The sequence below is a fragment of the Leptodactylus fuscus genome, chromosome 6 (genome assembly GCF_031893055.1).
Source record: "Leptodactylus fuscus isolate aLepFus1 chromosome 6, aLepFus1.hap2, whole genome shotgun sequence".
Lineage (NCBI taxonomy): Eukaryota > Metazoa > Chordata > Amphibia > Anura > Leptodactylidae > Leptodactylus > Leptodactylus fuscus.
The window spans coordinates 160,291,206-160,305,521 of NC_134270.1; the positions used below are offsets into that span (position 1 = coordinate 160,291,206).

General features: G+C 45.9%; 1 protein-coding gene across 1 annotated transcript; it reads right to left on the reverse strand.

Moving 5' to 3' along the window:
• Window positions 1–1,700: 1,700 nt before the first annotated feature.
• Window positions 1,701–13,867, reverse strand: ZBTB17 (zinc finger and BTB domain containing 17). Its single transcript, XM_075277809.1, has 15 exons — window positions 13,786–13,867; window positions 12,572–12,778; window positions 10,903–11,094; window positions 10,679–10,792; window positions 10,512–10,601; window positions 8,845–9,242; window positions 8,375–8,517; window positions 7,920–8,220; window positions 7,740–7,827; window positions 7,531–7,647; window positions 7,070–7,190; window positions 6,855–6,985; window positions 6,549–6,776; window positions 5,413–5,502; window positions 1,701–2,144 (listed from the first exon to the last, which is right to left on the reverse strand). The coding sequence occupies exons 1-15, from the start codon at window positions 13,790–13,792 to the stop codon at window positions 1,900–1,902; spliced, it is 2,472 nt and encodes an 823-aa protein (XP_075133910.1). The 5' UTR covers window positions 13,793–13,867; the 3' UTR covers window positions 1,701–1,899.
• Between the last annotated feature and the right edge of the window lie 449 nt (window positions 13,868–14,316).

Genomic DNA, 14,316 nt, shown 5'->3' on the forward strand with positions numbered 1-14,316 from the left:
AGTGTCCGTTGCTAAAAATCTTGTACGGACAATAGCCGCGGACACCAACGGTAGTGTGAACACCCCCTTAGCGTTACCATTTAATGACATCTGCACTTCCCCCCCCCCCCATATTTCTGTATATGGGGCTGTTTAAGGTGTTTCTTTTTTTCTTGCGTGGTCAGATCTACTTTATATTTATACTTTTGGGGATTGTTTGATCACTTTTTATTCAGACAGTTTGGCTCTGAATCTTTTTTTTTTAATTTTCCCACTATGGTGTTTATTCTAAGACTGTGTTCACATGGAGCTTTTTGGTCAGGTACCCACCTCTAAATCAGCCTCCCAATAGAACTTTTTAAATATTTTTTATTTTGTGTGTTCATTTTGTTTTTTAACCCCAGGTGGTCTGACCACTAATCCAATATAGTGCAATGCTCCTGTACTACTCCTATTAAGCCTGGGCAGCCTGTAATACAAGTAGACTGCTGACTCTCATGGCAATGGATCGCCACTCTTGGTCCATACTTGTGTCTGTACTGCCCCCAGGTCTCTGCTGTATAGAAGAAAACAAACTTGCAGCTGCTGTAATAGACTGGTCAGATGTTGGGAAAGGGGTTAATGGCACCATTTTTGGAAATACACACCTAATTAACTATTAGCTCTTTCTAGGAAGGAATGGGGGGGGGGGAATCTGCCATTGTATATAAACTTAAAAATCCTGTATTTGTACTAAATTGGGCTGTATACCTAGGAGCGATCTGAACCCTTACATGTCATGTTCTCAATCCTGTCCTCAGCACAGCGGAGGGAGTGTGAATCTGAACCGGGAGACATGGAGAACGTGAACCTGTAAATGTCATTTTACAGCTAAACCCTGACAGTCTGACAGTACGGAAAACAAGACTGTGCAGGAACATCGCACATTATTCTGTCACAACCAGATCACCACGAGAAAGATGGATCCTGTAATCTCTCCCCGTCCTCTAGAACTGCCATCATAACTGAGATTTATCTAGATCAGCTATTCTAAGCCCCTCTTGTATACTGTCAGGCAATGACGTGCAGCAGCCCTCCCCCCACTGTGATGTGCTATGGGAAGATCCACCTTAGCAGTGACCACCAAAATGGATCATAGGAAACACATGTGGTCCGTAAGATGTCTACAAGACGGACAATCCTGCAGTCTGATAAGCAAACATGGCTGTCATTCAGGATCTATGGGAGGCCTTAGCCTGACTATACTAACAGTCAACTTCACATCGGTATTTGTAAGTCAAAACAAATGAAGTAAAATAAGGACAATGTAAAAGTGGCCGAGACACGCAGACTGTGCAGATATGACCCTGCCTGCTCGGTACGTATTCAGACTTTGCACGTGTAATCTGTGGAACCTTTCACCTCTCCTGGCAGGTCTAAGTAAATACATGTATCCCCATTATATAAGAATTGAAGAACTCTTTGTCGTGCTGTTCCTCTTCCTAGAAATTTATGAATAAATTGTCTTATCCAGATATTGTCAAAACACCTCTAGGACAAAAACGGTGACAACCTGTTGCCAATTTAGATTTCTAGGCGGAGTAACAGAGGAACAAGACAGTTAGGAAAGAAGATACTTGAGAACTGTTATCTAGAGGAGAACCTTCAGACGGAGTGAATTGCTCCAGATGTTGCCTTTATACAAGGCTCATAGCCACATTATGTGAATGAGGCCGGACCCCTAAGAAGTGAACCCTCAGCATCTTCACCGCGGTCCTCCTGAATACATTGTGGCCGCTCTTCTCTCTCTTTCACACACACATTAAAAAATAATGTTTATTGAATGCATACGACGGGCGCTGGTACAGGCCATAACTTATCACACAGAACAGCTTAAATGTCCAAATCCTGTGAAATGGAGTGTGAGCTCCGCGGCTGAGGTCAGTCCATAGGCTGCTGCTGGACATCTGTCCCATCTCGCTGCCGAAATAGGAGCTCACTAGACTGGACCACCTGCTCGGCGTGCCACGTGGGGTGAGCATTATACTGCTGATAAATGTCAGTGTCTGATTGAAACATAACTAGCGCCTGAGCCGTGTGCATCCGGACGTGCTCCGCCAGGCTGTTCGCGTCAAGAAACTTGTCTCCACAGGAATCACAGGCGTACAGGATCTGCGTGTTCGGGTCTGTAGGAGGGACGGTAGTATTAGGACACCAAGTATCTCAGACATCTAAACATATAGAATATGACAGCACTGTAACCTTTAACTCCATTTTTTTTTTGCATATTTTTTTCCATTCACAGACTGCTTACTTTTTGCAGGACAAATGGTACTTTGTAATGGCACCATTTAATATCCCTTAACCCCTTCCCACCGGTGTCATTTTTAGTCTTTGACTCCCCCGTCTTCCAAACCCCATAACTTTTTTTTTTTTTTTTTTTTTTTTTTTTGTGTTCTCAGGTCCATATTGAGGCTTAATCCTTACAGGAAAAATTGTTCTTCATAATGGTAGTTTATTATTTTATACAATATACCGGGAAACTAGAAAAAAAAAAAAAAACCATTCAGAATGGAATTGGAGAAAAAGTGCATTTGTGCGACTTTCTTACGGGTTTCATTTTTATGGCGTTTACCATAATGGCGTTCACCATAATGAATAGGTCCTGGGTAGAGATGAGCGAACACTGATCAGATCAGCCGATCCGAACAGCATGCTCCCATAGAAATGAATGGAAGCACCTGGCACGCAGACTTTGCCGGCGGCCGGCCGCTTAAGCCCCCGCGTGCCGGCCACTTCCATTCATTTCTATGGGAGCGTGCTGTTCGGAACGGCTGTTCCGAACAGTGTAGGCTCATCTCTAGTCCTGGGGATAATATCTCTCCTTAAGGAGCGATCACCTTCTCACGCGTATGGAGACTTACAAAAGCCTTTTGTTGCTGCATTGGGGGATTATGGGAAAAAAATAGGCAAAATATGGAAGAGAAATTTGCATATTTTTACCAAAATGAATGACGTCACCTGTATTCTATGCTTTACTACGATTCCAAGGACACCAAATTTATAGTTTCCACATTTTTAACTGCTTAACAAAAATCCAAAACTTTGCAAAAAATAAAAATTTCCAAAAAAAAAAACACACCATAGTCTGACTTTTTTTTTTTTTTTTTTTTTTTTTTTTTTATAGGAGGCAAATCAGCAAAAAAAAAAAAAAAAAAGCCCCCCAAAAAACATGGCAGTTCGACTCTTGATTCTCCCCCCACCTACACCTCCCCCCCAGGCCTGTCACTGCTATATTACTATTGCAGCTGGTCCATGACCATCCGCAATAGTAATGTATAGAATCTCCCATAGACGGCAATACACTTGTATTGCCGTCTATGGGACTTGCAATCTAATGATTGCAGGTTCAAGTCCCCTAGGTGGGACTAATAAATAGTTAAAAAAAAAAAAAAAAAAAAAGCTTTAAAAAAAATAAAAAATAAAATAAAGAAAAGTTCTAAATCAGGTGATCTAAGCAATAGACATTCCCCAAAATGGTATAACTAAAAATTACATCTGTCCCCGCAAAAAAAATGCTCTATACATCCCCATACAGCTGCAGGGTAACCTGTCAATGTGGCCTTGCAGCTGTTGCAAAACTACAACTCCTATATATTAAATATTGTACCGTTTTGTGCTTCAAAATTTTTTTTCCTCTATTTTCCTCCTGTAAAACCTAGGTGCGTCTTATAGTCCGAAAAATACGGTACTTCCAAAGGTCTCACCAGTTATCACATAGCCTGGGAATGGCTGTGGACTCTGGAAATATCAGTGTCATACGACAGATGAAAGCACTGTTCTAGGTTTTATATTGGCAGAGATAAAACTATGGAGCCCCAAGACCTCAGCTTCCCTGCATTATTAGTCTGTACACCTAGACTGGTGTAGAACACAGAATAGAAAGGGATCAGCACAGGATTTGACATCTAATATGTTTTATACCTATAGGATATCTATAGTGCAGCCACTGAAGCCGGCCATATACATTATACCCTAGACTGCTGAAGTGGCAGATTTCAGACCACCTGCTGGTTTGTACACGACCCTACGTCAGTCCATTCCATACAGACAACCATCGACTAAAGTTGGTCAGAACCAAAATCTGTTCAGTTGGATTTTTTTTCTGTGGACCATCTGCTGTGATCTGTCGTGTATGGGCTAGACTGACAGATTTGTGGGAGATTTCTGTTTGTGGGCATGTGCTTGTAATACTAAGGGGACATTCACACTACCATTGGATGTCCATTCTGATAGGGATGCCTATCATAACTAACTGATGCTAATGTGTCCAGTTAATAAACAGACACTGACATCAATAAATTATTCTCGATTTTTATAATGTCCATTTTTTTTATTTTTTTTTTTATCTGCTTTCTGAGCATGTGCAGAAAAAAAATAAAAACCCAGACAGTATAACAGATGACCATCCGTCACTGTCTGCTAATCCTAGACATTAAAGGGGTGGCCACTTTCAGACCAATATTGACAAACAAATGTCCAATAAAAAGATACAATTCTCCAATCTATTGGTCAGAGTTTTATCCTCTAGAAGTAACAGAATGAATGACAGCAAGCCGAAATCTAGAAAACCGCGAGGAACTGATACAGAAAGTATATTGGAAAATTGTATATCTTTCTATTGGACATTTGTTTGTCAATATTGGTCTGAAAGTGGCCAACCCCTTTAATGTTAAAAAAATAAAAATAAAAAAAAAAATAGAAGTCAATGGCATTTTTAATGGATTTACAATGGATCCTTGTTATTTTGTAAGAGATTCTGGCAATGGACACGGCTAAGGCCCCGTTCCCACGGAGTAACGCGGCACTCATTCTGACACGTAAACACGTGTCGGAGTGAGTGCGCTTCAAAACAGAATCCTATTCACTTCAATGGGTTTCGTCTTACGCGCGCTACACATTGAAATCAATGGGAGGGTTTTTAACCCATTGATTTCAATGTGTTATGCGAGTTAAACGGAAGCCATTGAAGTCAATGTGATTCTGTTTTAAAGCGCTCACTCTGACACGAGTTTACGTGTCAGAATGAGCGCCGTGTTACTCCGTGGGACCGGGGCTTTACAGTAGTGTGAACGCCGCTTTACACACCCACAAAGTGTCTGTCATGTCCAGTTTTCAGCCCTTCATTAGCATTGAACGACTTTCATCTGTTAATTTTCCAAGTTTGTGGTTAAGGTTTGTGGTTGTTCATGTGTTTGGGACAATGGGCCGTGTGAGACCACAGTTCTTTGCAGTCTAAAATCTAATGTGTATGGCCGGCCTAAACCAGAGCCAAATTAGGTCAAAACAAAACTGAGCCGGACACCGGCTACACAGTGGACATGTCTGCACCGTGAGGACAGCAGAAGGAAGGGTGGCCATAGTATGCGTAGGTCCCCGGCCGGGGGTACTTACCTGCTTCCTGCACCTGCTTCACAGCCTTGGTGATCTCGGCTTTTAATGCTTCTGTCTCATCAGCTGTGACCGAGGCAGAGATGGGAACCACTGAAAGAAAAGGAGCAGAGCTCAGGAACACGTTCTCCACACCCACCCCATCCAAAGAAACCAAATTTAAGTCTCCAAGGTTCTACATTTAGGGCTGAGGTGTAACTTAAGGCTCACATGTCCTGGTGCCTAAGCTCAGCTATCAACCTCTCCTGAATGTGACCGCTTTTGTGCATCTGCTGCTATTGATTTCACAGTGTGCACATGAACAGTCTGGAGCATTGAGAGCGGCTTCACTGCTCTAATAGACCGGTGACAACACAGGACACAGGCTGAGCTTCATAGGGGAAGGAAGGCATACAGTATTATAGCAGTATGACACAACAGAACCTCGCTCAGTGCTCCAGACTGATCCTTTGTATATTGTGAAATAAATGAATATCCGGGCAACAGCGGCACAAATACTCATTGGGGAAAAAGGAAGCTCAAAGAAGATGAAAAAAAGTTTACCCAACCCTATATGGGCCCCTTGGGCCTAGACGCTGCTGCAGCACTCATGGTTATGTCAATGGGTGAGGTTTCCCTCTCCGGATTATAATAAATGTAATGCTAAACAAGTGAGTGGGATGGATGTCTAGGTAGCTGTTGGCCGCAAACCTCTTATTCTGTATGACCAATCTGTAGCCAATATTACACTTAGACCCCATGCACACAACCGAGTTTGCCTTCAATGCGGGCCGGGTTTGCAGAAGAATATACTCAGAGTGACACGAGTGCAACGCATTCACATCTATAGGGGCTTCCAATCCACTCTGTTCCGATGACATGGTCTTCTCCTACTCCGTATCATCGGAACAGAATGAATCGGCAGCCCCCAAAGATGCGACTGCATAATGCAATGGACTCTGATAATATTTCAATTTCTGCAAACTTGGCCCCACATGGGATGCTCACTTGGTCATGTGCATGGGGCCTTACAGACAAGGCGGGAATAAGATCCAGAGTGTCAGGTCAGTATAGTCTTTCCCACAGCATGGCCACCATGGGCATCCTCCCATTACTCCTCTTGCAACTTTACCACTGAACTCTTCAGTCAGGTCACTCACCGGTCAGCTCAGTAACCCCGGTATTGGCAATGTCCTCTGTAGCCAGGGTCACCATCTCTTCAGGCGCCACGGTCACAATGTTGACCTCTTCTTCATCCACTTCCCCTTCCTCTCTGTCCATCAATTTCATGCCCGCCCTGCCCTTGTGAACGGTTTTCACGTGAGATCGCAGGTTGTCCACGCGGTTGAACCCACGGCCGCATTTGTCGCACAGGTATGGCTTCTCCCCTGTACAATCGGACACAGCAATGTTACCATATTTGGGGACAAGCGATCACGTGACTAGTATGAGGACAAAGTGCTCACCCGTGTGAATGATGACGTGTTTTGTCAGGTCTCCCACATTAACAAATGCTTTACTGCAGACGTTACACTTGTGCGGCCGGATGTTATCGTGGTGACGGATGTGATTGGCGAGCTGACTGGACTGAACAAACCTAACAGGCAGAGGAGGAGGAGACCGGTCAGATCAGCAGGTGATGTAGCAGAGACAGACACACCATATATTCCCGGACACTCACCTCTTTCCACAGCGCTCACATACATACGGCTTCTCCCCCGTGTGCTGGCGGACATGAGCTATTAGAGAGCTGGCTTGTGTGAACGCCTTTCCACAGATCATACACAGACATGGCTTCTCTCCTGCACAAGAAATAGCAGAACGTCACAAGAGGGAGCGGTATTATTACTAAAGATTATACGGCGATACATCTGATGACGTGGCCTCAAACTGTGCTCATGTCACGGCGCATTTACACCGCATATCAGGAGTATGGAGCCGAAGAGCTCAATCCACTTCCTAAATGGACCCTTATGACAACAGACAAGGAAAAGAATCAAAGATATCGACCCCTGCCATGGATGCAGTGTAGTTGGAAACACCGCTACACTGGTAACCCCATGACTGGGATGTGTCTCACGTGCACCAGAGTATTCACTATATCTATAAGGGCAGCATATACAAAGATGGCTGTGGTGTTACCGGTGTGGGTCCGGACATGCCGCTGCAACGCCCCAGGGTCAGCAAATTTCCTCTTGCAGTGGACGCAGACGTAGGGTTTCTCGCCGCTGTGGATGCGCAGGTGTCTTTTCAGGTTTCCTAAAGGATAGAAGCAACAAGATGGGATCAGATAATTCTGTTGAGGGTTCACCAAAACTCAGAGCACACCCTTTCCCCACCCACTTCCTTACCTGAGGTTGTAAACTGCTTCCCACACTCTCTGCATTTTAGAGGTCCGTCGGCAATGTGGATCTTCAGGTGAGCCTTCAGATTCCCCAGCTGTAAAGAAAGCCAGAGAGTCACTTGAGCTCAGTACCCGCTACCCTCCCCACCCCTCGAGATCATCTACTCCATGACAACACTGCCCCCACCTGGTTGAATTTCTTGTCACAGTGTGGACACTTATGCTCCTTGTTGGTGTCGTGAGTCTCCAGGTGCCGCATCTTGGAGGTGGGGTCAGAGAACGGCCGGTTACAGTACTCGCACTGATAGGGCTTCTCTCCGCTGTGGACCAGTTGGTGTCTCTTGAGGTTGCCAGATGTGGTAAAAAGTTTGCCGCACACCTTGCAGTAGTAGTTAGGCTCTCCAGTGTGCCGCTTCTTGTGTAGATTGAGCAGACTGACTAGCCGGTAACTTTTCCCACAGTCGTCACAGCCGTGGGGCTTTAATGGACTGAAGAGAAGAAAAGGGTTACGGTACAGACATATTGTGGAATAGGCAGTGTCCGAATCTCTGGCCGCAACACTGTGAGACCACTGGCCACCATACACTTACTGTTAGCCCTACAATCCTGCACCCAACCACAAGACACCACGCACCCCCTCACCTGTGAGTCTTCTCATGTGCTTTGCAGGCAGCAGGGTCAGAAAATGCCTTGTCACACTCATGGCAGCGGTACGGTTTCTCGCCCGTGTGGATTCGGATGTGTCGCGTGTAGTTCCCCGTGTGGGTGAATTCCTTGCTGCAATACTGGAACATGTGAGAGGTACATGAGCGATAGATAATATAATAAGCAAGTAGTGATGTCACAGAGTACTCATTATACACACCCTACAGCATCACACAAACCCCAGCTGCTGCAGCACCTCTTAAAGAGAAAGGAGGTTTCATGTTAGTCACTGCAGCTGTTTCCTATTGGCTACAGGAAGCTCTGACGGTATCTTTATAAAGAGATTCTGCAGCAGCTGGTGTGTATCATTAGGAATAACATCTCTCTACTGTAGATAGATCATTACAATGTACCAGTTATCCCTGTGACCAATCCGCTCTGCTACGTCTGTATCTGGACTCGCTCACCTCGCACACGTGAGTTGTTGAGCTGTACGGTCGTGACTCTGTACGATCAGAGTAGTTTGCAGTTACAGGACGCAGCTGTCTCTGAGGCCCTAGGAGATCTTGTGCAGGCTTCACTTTATTTTCATCAGCGTCGCCTTTGTTCTCCTCCTTGCTGACATCTGCATTCTCATGCCCGGGCCCCTCGATTGGGGTACACAGCCTCTCACTGGCGTCTCCTGGGAGCGGAGTAACTTCTTGTTCCTGCAGAGTGTCGCTACCCACGGCCTGCTCACCAGGCACCAACTCATCTATGGGCCCAGACTTCTCTACTGAAACGTGTTCATTTTTCCCCCGAGCATTTGGGGACCAGGCAGGCGAAGACAACAAATCCCTCAACTTCACCGCTTTGTCTTCAGTATCTGTGGTCAGGAAAAGAAGTATAGATTATTAACCCCTTCCCAACACAGCCAATTTACAATTTTTGTTTTCTCACTCCCTGCCTTCCAAAAGTTTCTATTTTTTCGTTCAGAAAGCTGTATGAGGGGCTTTATTTTTGCAGGACAAGTGGTACTTTGTAATGGTACCATTACATATTCCATACAATATACTGGGAAGCCAAAAAAATATTCAGTATGGGGCGGAATTAGAGAAAAATTGCATTTGCACGACTTTCTTACAGGCTTCATTTTTACAGTGTTCACTGTGCAGCCAAAATGACACGTCACCCGTATTCTGCGGGTCGTTACAATTACAATTATATAGTTTTTGATACAGTAACACCTAAAAAAAATTTCTTTGAGCCAAGATATTCTGACACTCATAACTTTTTGATATTGTTATATATGGGGCTGCATAAGGCGTCTTCTCAGATGTTTTTTTTTTTGTTGTTTTTTTGAGGAGTGTCAGGTGTTTTGGTCTCTTTTTATTCAAAAAAAACGTCAGTTCGGCTCATTTGATTTTTTTTCCTGCTAGGACATTTTTAGAAGTTTGTAGTTTCGGCATATTTAGATGCAGGGATAGCTAATGTGTTTTTTTTTTTTTTTTTTTTTTATAACTTATTTTTATATCAGATGGAGAGAAAGGAAAGAACTTGAACTTTCAGGTGTTTATTATTATTAGGGGATCTGATCACTAATACAATACCCTGCAATGCTCATACATTGCAGTGTATTGTAAAACCCATATAGTTCTATTACAAGCTGCCTAGTACAGCCTATTATAGAACTCCATAGATGACAAGCCTGGAGCCTTCAATATGTGCCCTGCTGTCATAGGACCGGATTGCCTGCCCCAGACCTTGGCATAAGATGCATTGGTCACAGCTCCTGCGCGGCCACCATGTTTAAAGGCCCTACATCCTCCATAATAGTTAGGCAGATGTCAGGGAAGGGTTAAAGGGGTTTCACCCAATATCTTCCATAATAGTAGGGTGGATATCAGGAAAGAGTTAAAGGGGTTTTTGAGGATTACCCAGCTCTCCAACAAGAAGAGAGGGTCTATAAGCAAAACAGGATATTAGGCAGATGAATGAGTGCTCATATCTCAGCTTCCTAGACTCTTATCATAGATGGGGTTTGGGAATACTGGGATCCCTGAAAGATATTCAGAATTGGAGTTGGCACAGTCTATAAATGAGCCCCAGTACTGTCGGGGGGCAGAGGACCACCGACACTTGACAGTCTCCTCACCTCCCTCTGAGCTCATCAGCGCCGGCTCCTCCTCAGACTGTGGCTCTGCTCCACTGTCCTCTTGGAGTCCCAACTTACTGATGTTTCCCCCTGCAGTGAAAAATGGAGATGGAAAATCTGCAACTCTATGGAAGGAGTTCAGTAATGTGAGTGCCGCCTATTCTCACCCTCTTGACACTCTCCATCTGTGGCTCCATCCAATGGGTACACTTCAGTCGTGGTGTCCGTCGTCTCCAGCTCAGTTTCCCCAGTAACACCTGACGGGGAGTAATCGGTGAGATCTGCAGAAAAGGAGAATAAGACTGATGAACTACATAAACCATCTAACCACAGGCCGGTCACCGACAGCCCGCTCGCTTTAGGGTCTACAGCCCTATCTGCCAACCTCTACCTGGTCCAGATGTGAGGGCTCCCAGGTTGTGTGACCCCTGCGCAGAGCTTATACTAAGCGACTTCAAGGCTGTGCAAGCGTTCACAATCTCCTGCATCTGCAGAAATCCCGCCACGGCCAAGACGTCTTCCACATTCTCCCGAGTCAAGTTCAGCCGCGCCGTGTACATGAACTCCAGCACCTGACCCAGCCCTGTGATAGAAAAGAGAACCTGATACAAGCGGCTGACCCTACAATATGATATCTGTGGGTCCTACATGGTAGCAGCACAAGGCCGACGGCCAGACCTTAAAGGGACGAAGTCCAGTAACAGAGGCTTTGTAATAGATGTTTTGTTCCAATTCTTCACCGCTGGCCAATTCTCTGCATCAGCATTTACAATTTCACACCTGTTCTGACCTAAACCTTCTCACAGCTGAGGGTTTGGTACGCTGCATCAGTGCAGTCAATCATATAAACTAAACATCAGCACAAATAATTCTTGCTTACACTGATACATTGTAATGAATCCTCAGCGGTGTGTGTCAGGTACTGGCAGCAAGAAGATATGTTACATATGGTGAGGCCCACGCCTCGTAATACACTTGGCACATCTTCTGACGTTCCATGCACTAGCAAAGCAAAACTATGCCAGCTGTAGATCTGTATTCTCACTCCAGTTTCTGGCCTAAATTATAGTAAATCTGGTTCCGCTCCTGCCACCAAACCTTGCCTGCTTGCCTCAAAACTGTTGCAAATTTTTGTGCACAAACAATGTATCACATGCCCAACGGCCATAATGTGAGTACTCCACATGTCCTGTAGACTGGCCATGATGGAAGTGCAGCACAAGCTGCAATGAACTGTGATGTGTGTGTCACCTGCTGCAGAGTTGTGATATGTGTATGTTCTAGTGGTGTAACTGGCGTGTGTGTGCCTGCCTCCTGTCTGATGTTACCGGTGCCACAGCCATGACAACATACGTGTGTGCCATCTCTCACACAGCCATGACGACGGGTGTGTGTTACCTGCCCAACAGCTGTGACGACACATGTGCGCGTTACCCGTCCCACAGCCGTGACGACATATGTGCGCGTTACCTGTCCCACAGCTGTGACGACATATGTGCATGTTACCTGCCCCACAGCTGTGACGACATATGTGCGCGTGTTACCTGTCCCACAGCTGTGACGACATATGTGCGTGTTACCTGTCCCACAGCTGTGACGACATATGTGCGTGTTACCTGTCCCACAGCTGTGACGACATATGTGCGTGTTACCTGCCCCACAGCTGTGACGACATATGTGCGTGTTACCTGTCCCACAGCTGTGACGACATATGTGTGTGTTACCTGTCCCACAGCTGTGACGACATATGTGCGTGTGTTACCTGCCCCACAGCTGTGACAACATATGTGCGTGTGTTACCTGCCCCACAGCTGTGACGACATATGTGCGTGTGTTACCTGCCCCACAGCTGTGACGACATATGTGCGCGTGTTACCTGCCCCACAGCTGTGACGACATATGTGCGCGTGTTACCTGTCCCACAACTGTGACGGCATATGTGCATGTTACCTGTCCCAAAGCCGTGACAACATATGTGTGCATGTTACCTATCCCACAGCCGTTACGACATATGTGCGTGTTACCTATCCCACAGTCGTGATGACATATGTGTACGTTACCTGCTGCATTGCTGATGTCCAGGTGAACCACGTCTTTCTGCTCCACGAACAGCATCCGGAAGTACTGGCTGCACGCCGCTAGCACCGCCTTGTGAGCTTTGAAATCGATTCCATCCACTACGAAGGTGCAGTCACACAGGAGGCCGAGCTGCCGCTGCTGGTTTAGCTGCTCCAGGACAAGCTGACTGTGCTGAGGGAAATCCATGGCTGAACAGAGCAGAGACAGTCATGTGGGGGAGGGGCACACAATAGAGTGTAAGCTCATACATACATTATACACAACACAGTGTGAGGGGACATCATATACATTTAATATTACATTGCATATACACCTGACATCACAGTTAGAGGGGCATCATATAGACCTGAAGTGACATAACACAGTGGGAAGGAACATTATATACATCTGATGTCACATGACAGTATGAGGGGCCATCATATACATCTGACATCACAGTTGGCGGTGACATCGTATACATTTAACACTACATTGCACAGGGGGGAGGCATCACTTATACTTTGTCATTGGAAACAACAGGACATGACATCATATGTACCACACTCTACATCACACAGGAGAGTGACCCAGGGGGAGAGGACATCAAAAAGACCTGATGTCACATGACACACTGGGAGGGGACACCATGTATAACACAAGTCACATACAATGGGGGGGGGCATAGGCATCAAATACAAGTAACACACCCTGGTATAGAGGAGGGGGGCATTATATATATACCTGATGTCACATGACACACTGGGAGGGTACACCATGTATAACACAAGTCACATAGAATTGGGGGGGGGGGGGGATAGGCATCAAATACAAGTAACACACCCTGGTATAGAGGAGGGGGCCATTATATATATATATATACCTGATGTCACATGACACAGGGGTTGGTGCAGAACATACAGATGATGTCACATGACTAGGAGGACCTCGTATACCCCTGAAGTCACATGACACAGCAGAAGATAGACCTGACATCACAGGGTGAGAGAGAGGGCATTATATAGCGCAGACGTGACGTTATGTCGGGGGATGAGACACGTTAGGTAGACATGACGTCACATGCGGGGCTTCTCCTCTCAGACGAGTCCCCCCCGCACACATGGCCCTTCACACTGTCACGTCCGTTACCGGCAGGCCCCTGAGGGCAGGACGCGGCACAGACAGATAGCGCCACCACACACACCGACCCTCCCGGTACCTGCCATCCCGGAGCCGCGGGGAAATCACATCCTATAGCGGAGACTACAGCCGGACAAAGGGCGCCGCCATCTTGGAGAAGGTCGGAAGTCAGAAGCTTAAAGTGCGGCGCACTTCCGTATACGTCCATGTACGCCATCACTATGACGTTACTACAGCCCGACGCCATATTTGTTTCTGGCAATTGCCCTTACTCTTGTATGCAATGAATTATGAGGATGAAGAAGAACTATTTCACCCATAATGTCACCTGCTGAGCTACAGTATAAACTGAAAGAGGAACAGAATGTTAAGTAAGACCCTCCTCCAGCCACACCCACTTCTGATTTGGCCACGCCCATTACCATCTATTTCTCTTTATGACCCCAAACAGTATAACACCCTTATAGTGGCCCTGACACCTTATGCCCTCATTATAATGTCTCCCTCCTATTACCCTCACATTATAATGTCCCCTTCCAGTTGCCCTCACATTATAATGTCCCCCTTCAGTTACCCTCACATTATAATGTCCCCCTTCAGTTACCCTCAT